Source organism: Danio rerio, chromosome 21 (assembly GCF_052040795.2).
Source record: "Danio rerio strain M-AB ecotype USA chromosome 21, GRCz13ab, whole genome shotgun sequence".
Taxonomy (NCBI): Eukaryota; Metazoa; Chordata; class Actinopteri; order Cypriniformes; family Danionidae; genus Danio; species Danio rerio.
The window spans coordinates 34,130,001-34,145,353 of record NC_141041.1 but is presented as its reverse complement, the minus strand read 5'-3'; the positions used below and the strand labels follow the sequence as shown (position 1 = coordinate 34,145,353).

The 15,353-nt window shown below is 32.7% G+C and overlaps 2 protein-coding genes and 1 long non-coding RNA gene across 6 annotated transcripts in view; all 3 read left to right on the top strand.

The window, feature by feature from the left end:
* Positions 1-1,933: 1,933 nt before the first annotated feature.
* The window catches only part of afap1l1b (actin filament associated protein 1 like 1b), a 52,105-nt gene continuing 38,685 nt past the window's right edge, over positions 1,934-15,353 (top strand). For 2 of the 3 annotated variants that reach the window (XM_087300321.1, XM_087300320.1), the window contains exon 1: positions 1,936-2,035. In XM_087300321.1, coding sequence (XP_087156447.1) covers positions 2,020-2,035 — 16 coding nt within the window. In that variant the 5' untranslated portion in view covers positions 1,936-2,019. 3 annotated transcript variants of the gene reach the window in all.
* LOC147838889 (uncharacterized) lies at positions 9,077-11,753 on the top strand. 2 transcript variants are annotated; one of them, XR_015520432.1, is made up of 6 exons: positions 9,077-9,121; positions 9,683-9,755; positions 10,713-10,846; positions 10,974-11,155; positions 11,244-11,339; positions 11,514-11,753. It is a non-coding gene; the product is annotated as an uncharacterized LOC147838889 (long non-coding RNA). The 2 variants fall into 2 exon arrangements; XR_015520431.1 differs by lacking the exon at positions 9,683-9,755.
* Positions 12,426-15,353, top strand: part of timd4 (T cell immunoglobulin and mucin domain containing 4) — a 1,098,921-nt gene continuing 1,095,993 nt past the window's right edge. Inside the window, exon 1 of the mRNA XM_087299084.1 lies at positions 12,426-12,852. The gene's annotated coding sequence lies outside the window, so the exon portion shown is untranslated. The remainder of the gene's footprint in view (positions 12,853-15,353) is intronic.

The following is a 15,353-nucleotide window of genomic DNA, read 5'->3' as shown; positions in this document are numbered from 1 at the left end:
ATTTCTGATAGCGTTAATATGCAGATTAGAATTTTTTTTCAGTTTAGATGAGATATTATCTATTGTTAATCATTTTTCTCTCCCAAATCAATGTAATCACAATGATTATTAATTCATTTCCAAATGGATTTACAATTTTTTGAATTTACAATTCTTTACAGACAGATCTGTTGTGAGTTTGTGTGTCACCCTGCATTCTCATGCTGCAGTCACACTAGAGTTTGTGCCTGCGAAATTCTGTGAAAAAGGACGAGATTAAACTGATGATTAGACATTTTAAAAAGCAAGCGATTAGTCCATATTATAAATTTCTGTCCAGAGAGGTCATGTTCTGACCCTTGATTGGCTCTATATAAGCTCTATATAAATGTAAGGAATTATTATTATTATTATTATTATTATTATTATTATATTTGTACATATGTATATATACATAATTAAAAATATTTTGCCGGTTAATTTGGCGGTTCATTCCGCTGTGGCGACCCCGGATTAAGGGACTAAGGCGAAAAGAAAATAAATAAATGAATGAATATTTAAAAATACACTAGAAATGTGCTGTGACTATAGAAACAACAAACTTTTAATTCAATGTTATTTTTTACTGTAGATTTTTTTCATCTGTAGTTCTTTCCTTCATTGTTCAGTTTGTTTCGTCTTTATTACTGATATTCATATCTACTTTTTGTTTTAAATATAAGCTTGTAATGTGATGTTTCTTCTCATACACTGCAGAAAAAGAAAGTTGACTCAACTCAAAATTGTAAGGCAGCTTGCTGTAGAGCTTTTCTGGGTTGACTCAACTTTCAGCTTAAGCACTGCACTTGACTTGATTTAAGTTGAGTAAACTCAAAAATGTCTTGAAGTTGGTTGCCTTAAAAATTTAGTCAACTTTTTTTTTTTTTTTTTTACAGTGTTGCTTTATGTCTTATAATGATTTAAGAAAATTGCTGCTGAAAAAGTGACTCTAGGCACTAATGCAGCCTGTATTCAGAAATAGTGACAAATGTGTGATTTGATGTCTAATACTGCATTCAACCTCTGGATGGAGCTAAACTTTAGCATCAGCCACAATCTTTGGCTTCTCAGAAATAATGCTGGTGTTGCTTTGATTCAAAACAATATGGTTATTTACTATTGTCCTATAGCTCCAAACACTAAACAATAGCTTTTTTCTCTCTCATGACAGCATAATTTAACATGTAGTAGCATATTCAAACACTGAAAGGAAAAGCTTATTACTTTAATGTTGCGATGAACAGATGTGTAGCCCTCTCAAAATACACTAATTATAAAATAAAACTGTATCAAATTAATGCATTATATGACGTTGTTTACTTCTGTTGTTAACCTCATTAGGATCTTCACTGCAAATGATTTTATCTAATTGACAAAAAAGATACCTTCTTAATCAATAATATCCTCATATTTTTGGAAATTCTACATACACAAATCTAAATATTTGAAGGTTAAAAGCAATGTTTTTAGCCTTTTATAATAAGATTCTTCCTTATGTAAGACCCTGAAGAAAACGTAAACAAAAAGTGCAATTCATCTTTGTACTTGTATTTGTATTTTATAAAACAATATAAACAACAGGTAAAACCCTAGCCCCTTTCATTTATGTTATTATGCTTTGTTATTTATTTATATATTTTATCCTCATTTAATGTTAATATTTATGTATGCATTTTTCCCTTCTTTGCATGTTCTTTTATTGTATTGTGAACATGTACAGATACTGATAATGCCAAGTTGTTGTACGTTTATTAAACAACAACAACAACAACAACAACAATAATAATAATAATAATGATAATAATATATTTTTTTGTCTGCTAAGCAAGGTAGTTAGACGAGCGTTAGGACCCGGGAGAGCGGTGATTTGGAGCGGTGTGCCACTGTCAAAAGTGTAGTGTTGGCCACGCGCGCGCCGCACAAGATGCTGCTCGTGTACACGAGAGCGCGGGACTGCTGAAGCGTGTTCACGGAGTACTCTAGAAAAACACCACCTTCTTCATGGAGGACTCCACCTGTAAGTCTCAAATATCATTCATACTAAAATAACCTGACATTAAATACGTTATACCTCATTATTTTAAGTTTTGGGTAGTGTTGGAATACAGAACACTTTGTAGTGTAGCAGGCTACCTGTGGTGGAATGTGAACGATATTATTAGTGCAATTATAGCTTTATCGATAAGTTTCTTGTCTTTAGACCATAATTGACTGTGGTTGGTGATGCAAGACATGGCTAACATTTTAGAATATTGCCTAAATATAAATGTCAGACTGTATGTGTGGCAAATTACTATATAAACTGTGCATTTCCTCTTTTTATCTTAAAGCAAAGATGCTATGGTTTCGTAATTTCTTTATGTTTATTCATATTTATTCAATAATTTAACAATGCAATAGAATTAACCTATATATATACAATAAATTTGTAAATAATAACTATATATGAGAAAGAGGGAGAAACTGAGGCATTTTCAGTTGTGCTTATACAGTTTTTAGTGGATATAACATATTGTCCTTAATATATGTGTCATCATTACACCATTACCATTCTGTTTTGTGGAAATGATGCAATTCTGAAGAACTGTGGAATTTCTTCAGTTTCATTAAAAGCATAATGATGACATCATAATGACATCATCACCCCTTTCTGCTTGTGAATCTTTCGTGTTGAAGATGAGTGTGTCTGGTCATTATCCTGTTGTCATAAATATTACAGTAAATAAAAAAATATGAATACATTTCTCAAATATATTATACCTTAAATTCATACTTTGTCTTATACAGTATCAAAAGTTTTCTGTATATGTATGTTTGATAATAACACTTTTTAATGAGAGTTTATTTGTTTGCAATATAACAACATCAGTTAAGGTAAACCAATTGTGAACAATACTTCTATTAATTGTAGTTCACGTTAATTACCACATAACTACATATTGGTAAAATCATAAGTTGTATTGCACTATAAAACCGAATAGGTTAAGGTAACTCAAATCATTTGAGGAAACTGATTGCAACAAACCATTTAAGTTCAAAAACCAATCCTAATGAGTCCTGTGAACTTAATCCATTTGAGTACATGAAGCAATTTGAGCAGTAAAACCCAATAAATTAAGGTAATTCAAACTGCCTAAGGAAACAGTTTGCTACAAACCATGTGAGTTAAAAAACTAATCTATATGAGTACTGTGAACTTACTCTATTTAGGTTGAAGTAATTAGGTATTTAATGAACTCATTACCTTCAACACTGAGTTCAAAACTCTTTTCAAGTGAGTAGAATTAACTTTCAGTCAATTTTGAGTAAACTACACTCATTTAATTTGATAAAGTTGACTGTTGGGTTTTAGAGTGGGGTTTACATTAGTTAATTCAATTAAGATGCATTTAATATTCAGAAAGAAATGCTGTGAAATATATTGTTACATACAAAAAATGCTTTTCTTGATTAGTTTTGTTTTAATATCTGAAAGTTCATAAACCAAGAAACATTTTAAAATATTGTTTTATTCTTATAAATAATATAAAATAAAATAATCTTGTTTTAGATTTAAAATAAGATTGTTTTAATTACCCCATTGGCAAATAATTGAGCTTGTTTAAAACAAAAACTCATTTAAGTTTGATTTATTCTTTCTGAAAAGAAAATAGTTGCTTTACTTTTCTACAAAAAGCTTCTTGATTTAAGATGAAAAGTAAGAAAAGTCTTTTTTTTCTGTGTATTAACTAATACATTAACTAATTGTAACAAATGAAACCTAATTGTAAATTGCTTTCAGTTTCTTTCATTAAAGGTATATTAGCTCACATAAACTAATAAAAAATACAACATTTACACAGTTTAAGGTTAGTTTATATTTAGATTGTTGTATAAATTCTGTAAAAGTATTTTGTTTATTAGTTCACATTAGTCAATTCACAATGAAATGTTAACAAATGAAATTTACTTGTAAAGTCTTATCAATAAGTGTACTAAAAATTACCTTTTTATGAAACACAAAGCAGCTGTTTTGTTGCTTTTTCTTTTGTTCTTAATTATTATTATTTTTTAAAGGCTGAAATAAGCATCTCAAGTATAATCAAATAGATTTTTTTCACATGACGTCATTGATGATGCGCGAAATTCAGATGGAGGGCAGGAAGTGGTTTTTCTGCATAGGAATTACTATCAGAACATCGAAATGTGTCTGTTTTATGTTGTTTATAATTGTTCAAATCATCCAAAATAAGAAATACGGAACAGCTTTTATAGACTTCCAAATGTTTTAGCTCATAAAGAAAAGAAAGTTCCAGAAACTGGCTGTAAAACAGGAGAAAAGGGGGCCTGTAATAAACATTTTTTCAAAACATCCATGTTGTGTACAAACCTTTTTTGAATGCGATAATTCATTTGACCACCAATAAAGATTATATACAGGCCTAGCTTTGTGTATGAATATGTTAATGTGTAATATAAAAATCAGAAACCACACTACTACACCACATATACAAAATCCAGGAGGATATAAATAATGTACACTACAATGTAATAAAATCTCTGTCTCGTTTTGCAAAAAATGCAAGTCTTTACTGGCGTTTTGGTGAATTAAACAACCGTAACATTGACCTCTATATGCGCAGCCCCAGGGAATGTTTGTTGATGGTAAGTTCGTCGACAGAACAAAACAGAAATGCAACCCTTGCGACAAAACTAGACGGTTATGATTGTGAAACACTTCTCCCGCTTACAAAAATAAATAAATAAATAATAATGTAGACTATTCGTCCACGCTTTAGTATGCTTTCATCTGTTATTTCATGATGTCTGGAACAAATCATGAGGGAAAACTTTTATAAATTATAATAAACATGTTTTTAAACCACATAGTAAAGTGTATAATGTGTACAGCTCATACTGTAGCATATAAACAGTAAACTGTAATAAATACTGTAAGGTTAGTGTAAACGGTGGTGCATATAACGTAAAAAAACTGAAGCCGATTGAATAAATGTTTTAATTCTACAATTATGTTGTACCACAGCAATAATATAATTACTACGACAGTTTAATTCAAGTATTTCTTTATAGTATGCCTCCAAACACTATTATTTACGATAGTATTTCTCATGTAATGTAATTATACAGTATGTACCTCTTCACTTACATAAATATTATATATTTTAGTACAGAAGAAAACTCGGCCCTCTTCATGATATAAGGATCATGCTCAACAAATGTGGTTACTTTCTATTTATATCTTCTTTGAAATATGGTATAAATTGCAAAAATATGGACTTTCCGCTATGTCTCCTATTAATTTTTTTACTTCCTGCCCTCCATCTAAATTTCATGTGTCATCAGATCCATGTGATTGAAAACAACCTATCGTCATAACAGTAATTAGTCACACTTAATACCCTAAAACATTATATACACCCAAAAGTGCAGGCCATGCTGTCAAATATGTCTCATCCGCTCATCCTGTATTCCTCATGTCCCAAACTTTCCATTGGGGCAGCTATATCAGCCCTTTCATCCTGCTGTTCTGCACTGGTTGAAGGCCAGTTCAGCATGATAGCTATTCATGATCTGAAAGGAAGACTTCCTTGCCTCTCACGCAGGAAATCCGCTAGAGAATGTGTTCGACATTCAGTTTGTTTGCGTGGATGCCAGGAAAAAACAGCTCATTAGCTACATGTTACTGTTTTTAGTCATGGAGAGATTTGGAAATGCCTGTTGTATGTGTGCTTGCTTCCCTTAGTAGGTCTAAATCATGTATAGATGAAACAAATATTGGGTTAGACATCAAGCAAGCTCACTAAATTTGTATAGACATTCTTTGTAGAATTTTTGTTTTTCACTTTTAAAGAATATTAATCAACATATCTTTTACATTCAAGATGTAGAAGAATATATGAAGTGCCACCTGGAGTTTTCTTCTACAATGAGCATTTTTCTCCCCCTCTTATGTTTATATTCAGTTATTTTATGTTAAAGGCAATTGAAATAATGTATTATTTGCCATAAAAGCGAATCTACTGAACCTAGACATAAGAGCCTGAAAGAAATGCTCATTTCAGAAGAAAATTTCAGATGGCGCTTGTAGGTTTTTGCTTCCCAACTCTTTGTATATTTAGCTACACTTGAAGGCATGCTTAATTATTGTGAATTTAACATTGATGTATTGATTTGCTGTTGGTCACACACATCATTATGTGATACCAGTTCACAGGAATGACTTAAGCAAACTGGAACTCTGGAATGCAAGTGTGAAATGTGAAACTTCATCATGTTTCCTGTCTCCTTCATTATGATATTTATGAATGGAAGTCAATGGGATGAAAAAGCATGTTCGGCCCTTTAAAGTAATAAAGGTGTCACGATCTGTTCAAACTGTTCAAACTGTTCACTGTTCAAAAAAATTTTCTGTAATCTAAAAACAAATGATAAGTTGGCTGCAGGTCGTGGAATGTGCCAATTTGTTCTAAAATAGTGCGTCTAAACCTCGCCTCCACAAAAAAACATGAGCACCTACTTCTACATCGCTGCCTGTTTAGCTCCGCCCACTCCTTTGTGATGTTTTAGTTAAATGTCAAGAGAGGGAAATGCACATACTAAACAATAAAGATGCTCCAAGACAACAATACACTGTGCAGTGCCAAGAAAAACACACCCTTGGCATCGTCTTGTAGGAAAGTGTGGATTAACTTGCTCCTAGTGATAAATTGAGGTCGTATGAAGCAAAACAATTGGTCTGTGCTACAAACTGAACACTAATTGCAAAATTGTGACCTTTAATATCTATAGCCTCTGCAAGCAGTCCTGTTCATACGTTACTCTAATAATTTGAGACTACTCAATTGATTTAACGAAAGTGATTCCATCAGTTCGTTTGTGTAATGAGAAAGTGACAACTCAATTAATTGACAATTAGTCGAGTTGACCAAATGTGGTCTCTTCTTTGAATTAACTTAAATGTTTAAATACAGATAACTTATAACGGCTAATAGACTAAACTTCCAAATTTTTCAGCTTTTATATTCTTTACTTACTCCCAGGGTCGTTTATATCGAAGTTGATATTTAGCTGCACCATGTTGGTGTTTCGTAACATGTATTTATTAAGAGGTGGGTCATTAGCCCAACGCTCACCCCCAACCTGGAAGACCAAGACATTCACACATACACACATACACAATTTGGCCTACCCAATTTACCTATAGCACGTCTTTAGACTTGTGAGGGAGATCAGAGTACCTGGAGGAAACCCACACAAACTCGGGGAGAACATAAAAGCTCCCCACAGAAATGCCAACTGACCCAGCCGGCACTCGAACCAGTGACCCTTGCTGTGAGGCGACAGCGCTACCCACTTCGTCACCGTGTCATCCCTGCATGCGAATCAATCAAGCAAAATGTGTACAAGCATAGGCGAGCATAGGTTGTGCTGTCACCTCACAGCAAGAAGGTTGCTGAGTCGCTATTTCGAGCCTCGGCTCAGTTGCCGTTTCTGTGTGGAGTTTGCATGTTCTCCCTGCATTAGCATGGGTTTCCTCCGGGTGCTTCAGTTTCCCCCACAGTCCAAAGACATGCGATACAGGTGAATTGGGTAAGCTAAATTGTCCGCAGTGTATGAGTGTGTGTGTAAATGATTGTGTGTGGATGATTCCCAGAGATGGGTTGCGGCTGGAAGGGCATCCGCTGCGTAAAAACGTGCGGGATAAGTTGGCAGTGTATTCCGCTGAGGCGACCCTGGATTAATAAAAAGGGACTAAGCGGACAAGAAAATGAATGAATGTATATATACAAGCATTTAACAATACTTACTAATTCAACTTTTCTCTTTGGTCAGATGGGTTCAGGTAGTGCCACTGTCCTGCTCCACTTCAGCAAAATTCAGCATCACTAGAAAATGACCAGCTTGTGTCATATAAAATATATCGACCAATCAGCGCGAATGTCAAGGCAGAATTTCCACCACAACCAATAACTTTGAACTTGGTGAATCATTTAAAGAAATTAAAATATGAATCAAAAGTTTTTTGCTGCCTAATGAGTAAGCTAATCACTCCTATTTAAGGTTTTGTACCAAAACTTGTTATTTTAAATAATGTCAAGTTATATTAACTTATTATATTTAGTAATGACAACAGCGGGTTTACAGTGTAACAATCTGCAGCCAAAAAATGGGCACCTGTGAAATCCTCTGAACTGGGAATGCATTTTTTATATACATAGTTTGCAGCAGGATTACCTTGGATGAGGGTGGATCAAGGGTAATGTTTTTGTAAATAATGTTCAGGTTCTTACACAGTTATTTGCTGCACTGCAAAAAAGATTTTGCCAATTAGTTATCACAACTTAATATTTTGAGTTAACTTATCTGGATTGAATGTGTCGACATAACTTATAAATCGAAGTTTTACTTGCCTGAACTTATCAGACTTAAAAAAGAGTCAGCTGAACTTGTTATAATACTTTTACTAACATTTTCATGTCAGTTGGCGTTTCTGTGTGGAGTTTGTATGTTCTCCCCGTGTTCGCGTAGGTTTCCTTTGGGTGCTCTAGTTTCCCCTACAAGTCCAAAAACATGGTATTGGTGAATTGGGTAGACTAAATTGTCTGTAGTGTATGTGTATGAATGAGAGTATATGGGTGTTTTCCAGTGATGGGTTGCAGCTGGAAGGCCATCCGCTGCGTAAAACATATGCTGGATAAGTTGGTGACCCCAGATTAATAAAGGGACTAAGCCGTAAAGAAAATGAATGAATGAATGTATTACATTTTTATTTGTTTACTTTTGCACACTGTAAACCCTAATGCTGTAACTAATTAATTGAATTGAGTTCTATTAACTTAAATCATTAAAATTCGTTTATCTTAATTAACCTTGATGAGTATTTAGAACTTTTTCTTATTTTTGAGTTTGAAAAAATTTAATCTTTCAAGTAAGGTGAACAATTCTGCTGGGTTTAATTTATACAAAATGTCTCTTTAAAGTTTCATTAACTCAAAATCTGTCAGCCCAGTGATTTTGCGTCTGACGTCATCCAGGTTCACGTACGTGCTCATGCTTCATTCGTTTTTTTCAAGATGGCGGATCGGCCTCGCTTCACACTACAGTAAGTAAAATATTTACAAATCCAAGAAATATTAAATGTATGTTTTAATTAATATAATCACAGTAACAGTTCAATGTAATGTAGAGTTAATCAGGGTGCGTTTACATGTCGTACATTACAGAAAACATGTTTAGCCTCACTTGTTGCTAACTAACGTTAACATTGCTGTTTAAAAAGTTAGAATCAGTGCAACGTTAGCGTTAGTTGTAACGTGTTAACTCTGAATTTTAACAGAGTGTGATAAAGACAAAAATATTTAAAATCGGCAGATTACGTTTTTCAAAAAAATTTAAATCTTGGCGCGAGTATGCCATTTCTCAGCCTGTGCTGAAGTTGTCATGGAAACGCGCGCTCTCACAACCGCATGTCATGGCGCTGCGCTGAACTCCATCCAGTGTGTGAATGTGGTATTATCTTTGCAATCTGTAGGCACTTCGGAAACGAAAGGGGCAAGAAACATAACGTTAATCATAACTCAAATGATCTCCGCCTAAACACTTAACGGTATTTTCTGATGACGCGCAAAAACGTAGTCTCAAAACTTAACTCTGTCACACGCAGCTTGTTGCTTGCTGATCCATGTATGAGGATAGCCTGACGGAGAACATTTAAGCTGCGCTCCTCACCTGAGCAGGTACAGAGCAGAGCTTCATTTTACACTACCACATTGAGATAAAGTTGGTTTTATATTCATACATTTATTTAGTAACAACTTGTGACTCGCTCCATAAATTGTTTACCATGGTACTTTGTCTATTCGTTTTGAAATCACATGCAAGTATGACATGAAAACAACATTACACTAAATGCACTATTTTTTTTGACTGAACAATGTTGTACTTTGAAAGTCATTGGCTGCTAATATGATTTCACCATTAAGAATATGCAAAAATTACCTTTCTGAAATTATATTATTAAGGAGAAAGTCTGAATGTGTAAATATAAAACTAACTTTACCTCAATCACCAGCACTGATCAACACTTAATATTTCCTCGCGCTTAAGACGACATCTCTGCATATCAATGATTACCTGATTAATGCGATCAGTTAAATGAGTTTAAATGTCATTTAGGTCAAATGTATTTTAAAGGTATGATAAAAGTTTTTTTTTTTTCAATCTATTTTTTAAAATGTTTACTCTGGAGAGAATATAAACAGCTTAAAAAACAAAGTATGCATATCTATAACACATTAATACAAAATTATGTTATTAAATAAAATAATAACAAAACAAAATATTCAAGACGTGGTAAACAAGACATAGTTTTCTGATGTGCAAATTTTGTTGCTTAAAATATATTTATATCTTAAAAATATAAATATTTTAGCCTATATATTTTTACATCATTAGACAATAAGGTAAGTTTTGTTATTTCTAGCTTTTAAAATCAGGCCTTAAATTTCTTTGTCGTCCTATTCAGTTTTAGAAATTTCAATACTGTTTAAATTAAATCTGTGTTCATCAAATCAAAGCAACTAACATGATAATCAGCTCTATTGCTAACCGTTTTGGAGGTTAACGTTAGACATCATGCAATTGTACTACTTCCACTCTCAGCTAAATGACACTGTGACTTTGTGTACTTACAGAATTGAAGGTCGGGTGTTGCTGACTACAGATAGGAACTACAAGGAAAGTGAAACTTCAGCTAGACCTTGAGTTCAGTTTACAACATGAAGATCCTGCTTTCAACATCTGATCAACACCTGATTTTTTATCTGAGGTAAAAAATAGATAAGTAAATGAAACATAATAATAATAATATTAATAAATTTTTTTCTAGAATTGTATATTTTGTGGTGTGGGTTTGTTTAATGAAATTCTCTCTTGTTTCTTTTTGCTGTTTGCAGAGTACCAACATGTTACAAATGAGAATTTTCCCCACAAATTCTTTGCACAACTGGACCACCACCTATTTCATTTGATGACAATTTCAAGGCAAACAGCATCCAAAACTGGCAAGACAGCAGATACCCTGGCTAATCTTTTAAAGGCTTATGATGAGCAGGAATGTTTGGGGTCACGTGTTAAAGTATACATTAAAATATAATTTGAATTTTTTTTTTTTTTTAAATTGATTTAAAATCATTTATTCATCATTTATTATACTTGATTTCCAGGAACTGCATGATGTCAGTTCATGACGGACTACTCTTATCAGAGATCTTTTGGTCTTGCTGCGTGAGCGTGACTTAAGATTCTTTAGGAACACCCTGGTAAGACTTCATTCATTCTTTTCACAATTAGGCATGTTTAATAAAAAGATGAAAGTTTTGAAAACTTTTACTTAATAATATATTTGTAATCACGAATAGTTGATGAATCATATAATATTGGCTCAGTCATTTTGATACTGTCCTTACATTAATATCCTTGAATTATATTTTTAGATTGATAATCCTGCTGACTGAAGATGCTTTATTGGCCCTGCATTCACTGAGGGTCTCTGTTGTCCTGAAGAATGAATTGGACACCACCCACAGCACACTTCCAGACCTTTCTTGTCTTGTATGGATTAATGTATGTTCTTCACATAATATATAGTAAAGGACTTTGAACTTGTGCAAAAAGTTTTGCTTGGCATGGATGATGGAAAATAAAAAGTCTCGTAGCATGGAAACCTTAAAGAATGAGTTGATTGTTTTTTTTTTTACTTAATAAAGACTGTCTCTGGGGTAGTAACTTCAAAACATTTATTTACCTTTAATTCGTAAGGGTGCATTTTATTATATATAGGGATAGTTTGTCCAAATGTAAAATTCTGTCATTTACTAACTCTTCACTTGTCCCAAACCTGCTTGAATTTCTTGCTTCTGTTGAACACAAAAGTTAAGTAAAGCTGACAACCTGTAACCACTGACTTTCTAATAGGAAAACAAATACTGTGGAAATCGGTGGTTACAGGTCTCAGCTTTTTTTTTTTTTGGTCAAAAATAACCTTTTAAGTGTTCAACAGAAGAAAGAAACTTAAACAGGTTTGGAATAAGTAAATGACAGAATCATAGTTCAACCAAGACTGAATATATATATATATATATATATATATATATATATATATATATATATATATATATATATATATATATATATATATATATATATATATATATATATGCTCTCCGTCAAACAGAAATTGGGGGAAAAATAAATGGGGGCGAATAATTCTGACTTCAACGATATATATATATATATATATATATATATATATATATACAGTTTCTGTGTAGTTTACACTAAACGAGTCACTTCACAGAATGTGCACTTATTATTTTTTTAACGAATGCCTTATTTTATTTGTGAAACTGACGATGGAGAAGTTAATTTTAAAAAATGCTATCAAAATGTATGAGCTGGGTGATTTAAGTATTTAAAGTTGAAAGAAATTAAAGCAATTAAGTTAATTGGTATTAAAATGTATGAGCTGGGTGACTAAGTATTTAAAGTTTGGAAAAATTAAAACAATTAAGTTAATTGGTATTAAAATGTATGAGCTGGGTGACTAAGTATTTAAAGTTTGGAAAAATTAAAACAATTAAGTTAATTGCAATTAAAACGTATAAGCTGAGTAACTTGGGTATTTTAAGTTAGGTGAAGTGTCTTGCATGAGTACAACAAACTCAAAACTTAATGTTTCTGTTTACTTAAAATAGATAATTTCATAACTTAAAAAATTTGACGTAACTGATTACCTCAAATTTTTTGAGTTTTGTCAACTTATTCGGGATTACAGTGCACGATGCCAGAGGATGAATGTCTTTCGGTGGGTTTAGAATTTGATTGTGCTGGTAAAAAAAGGCTTAAGCGGGTTGGTAAAATTTGGCCTTTGAGAGGGGTTCGGACAGTTTGGACTAGAAACATTCAAATGCATCTGGCAACACTGACCTTCATATTCTTATTGTAACGCTGGGGTGTATGTTTGTCTGAGGATCTTCTCAAATATCTGCTGCTTTGGTGAAATTGTATTTGCAGACTTCAAAAACCTGTTTTTGTTATTAAATGAACCATGGTGGTTCTGAATAGCACTATAGGGCCGGGCGATTTAGCAAACATGCAACCTTGATAATTCTTTTCCATATATAACGATATATATTTTAATATAAGTTGTTAATGCTTCTAGAATTAAAAGAGTACCCCAACAATGACTGAAGCCACAAAAATTAGAGGGTCCAAAAAACGACAACATATTTGCCTGATAAATTTTCAGTGGCTGAAAATTCGGTACATTTCTAGTATTAACACACTTTTAGATTCCCATTGTTGCACATTAATGCTGTGTGATTGACTCTTAGATCAATATGGAGTAAAAAATGCAGAGCTTATTATTGTTAATGACCTAAATTTTAGCGTGATTCGATATAATATTGTTTATCTTATTTAGCCTTAGTTAGCACTGTTGCCTACATTTTTTTGACTCTTCTATTCACTCATGAACTGATTCACAGCACGGTTCCCAGTCAGATAAATGACAATATGCTTAGCTCATTGAAGGCTTCATTCAAGCTCAGTATGAATCTCTGAATCTGAATGACACTGATTCCTCTAGTTTCCTTATGCTCACATCTATAAATACCCCTGACCAAACAGACAAAGGCTTCTCTTTTCTGCAGCCTGTGAGCCTGATGGATCCACACAGGCCTGACAGTGTCTCTCAGTCCAGCATTCCTCAGACCGAGCGCATGCATGCAGCCGAGCCGTCAAGAGCGGTTCTTGTCTGTAGAGAAATCACAGAGTTATTACGATACAGAGGGGCCGCGGAGGTCTTTGTGTGCGACCTCGTAGGCCCTTGCACACTTGTGTCCTCAAAGAGTGGAAATCAAAGGCAGTCATCACAGAGACTTGCTGTGGATGACTAATGTTTTAACCCTTTAATGAAAGGGGGTCAAACGCTGAGGCCTGGGATAAAGCCGGAAGAGCTTTTCCTAATCAACCTTCCTCAATCCTATTAGTCATGCAATGCAGCAGACACAATATATTTGCTGGAGAAGTTGACTGGAAGATCAGAGTTTCATGAAAGATTTACAGGCAGTAAAAGTCAAAAAGTTTAAAAGTCAAGAGGCAAAACAACAGATCTGATCCTATTAAGTTTGATTGCATGAATTTAAAAAGCACTAATATTTAATGAAAATGTTATTTGGTGTTTTAGAGTATAAAGAAAGTCATATAGGACAGAAATGATAAGAATTTTTAAACCAGGCTTGAACAGCTCAACAAAACATATGTACTACTACAATATTAAAAGTATTGAGTTTTTTATTTTAAGTTAATGATAAAAAAGGAATTCCAAATATGAGTAAAAACATTTAATATACAGTGCATACAGAAAGTGTATATATATATATACACACACACACATACATTTGAAGTCAGAATTATTAGCCACCTTTGAAATGTTTTTTTTTCTTCTTTTTTTAAATATTTCCCAAAAGATGTTTAACAGAGCAAGGAAATTTTCTGCCTGATAAAATAAATGTCTGATAATGTGTTTTCTTCAGGAGAAAGTCTTATTTGTGTTATTTTGGCTAGAATAAAAGCAGTTTTAATAATAATAATAATAATAATAAAAAACATTTTAGGGACAAACTTATTAGCCCCTTTAAGCTACTTTTTGTTTTTTAGTCTACAAAAAGTAGTCTACAGAACAAACCATCATTATACAATAACTTGCCCAATTACCCTAACCTGCCTAGTTAACCTAATTAACCTAGTTAAGCCTTTAAATGTCACTTTAAGCTGGAGAAGTGTCTTAAAAAATATCTTGTCAAATATTATTTAGTCACCGTGGCAAAGATAAAAATGAATCGGTTATTAACAATGAGTTATTAAAACTATTATGTTTAGAAATTTGTTGAAAAAATTCTTCTCTCTGTTAAAAATAAAAAGGGGGGCTAATAATTCTGACTTCAGTATATATATACATAAACTGTATATCACATTAGTGGCTCAATATAATAAAATGAGCAAAGACTACACAGATATACATATTTGTACTAAAACTAAACTTACTATTTTTAGTGTGACAAAACACAACAAATTACTTACAGTTAAAAGATATCAAATATATCTAAAATATTATGAACTATTATAAATGACATCTATAAAAGTTTAATTTCGGTGTTGCTACTATTAACTAGAACTTAAATTAAAGTATTTTGAAATATAATTAATAATTTTGTTGAAAAAATAAGAGTTTTAAAAAATTTGAAGTAACTGAATTTAAATATTTCAAACTA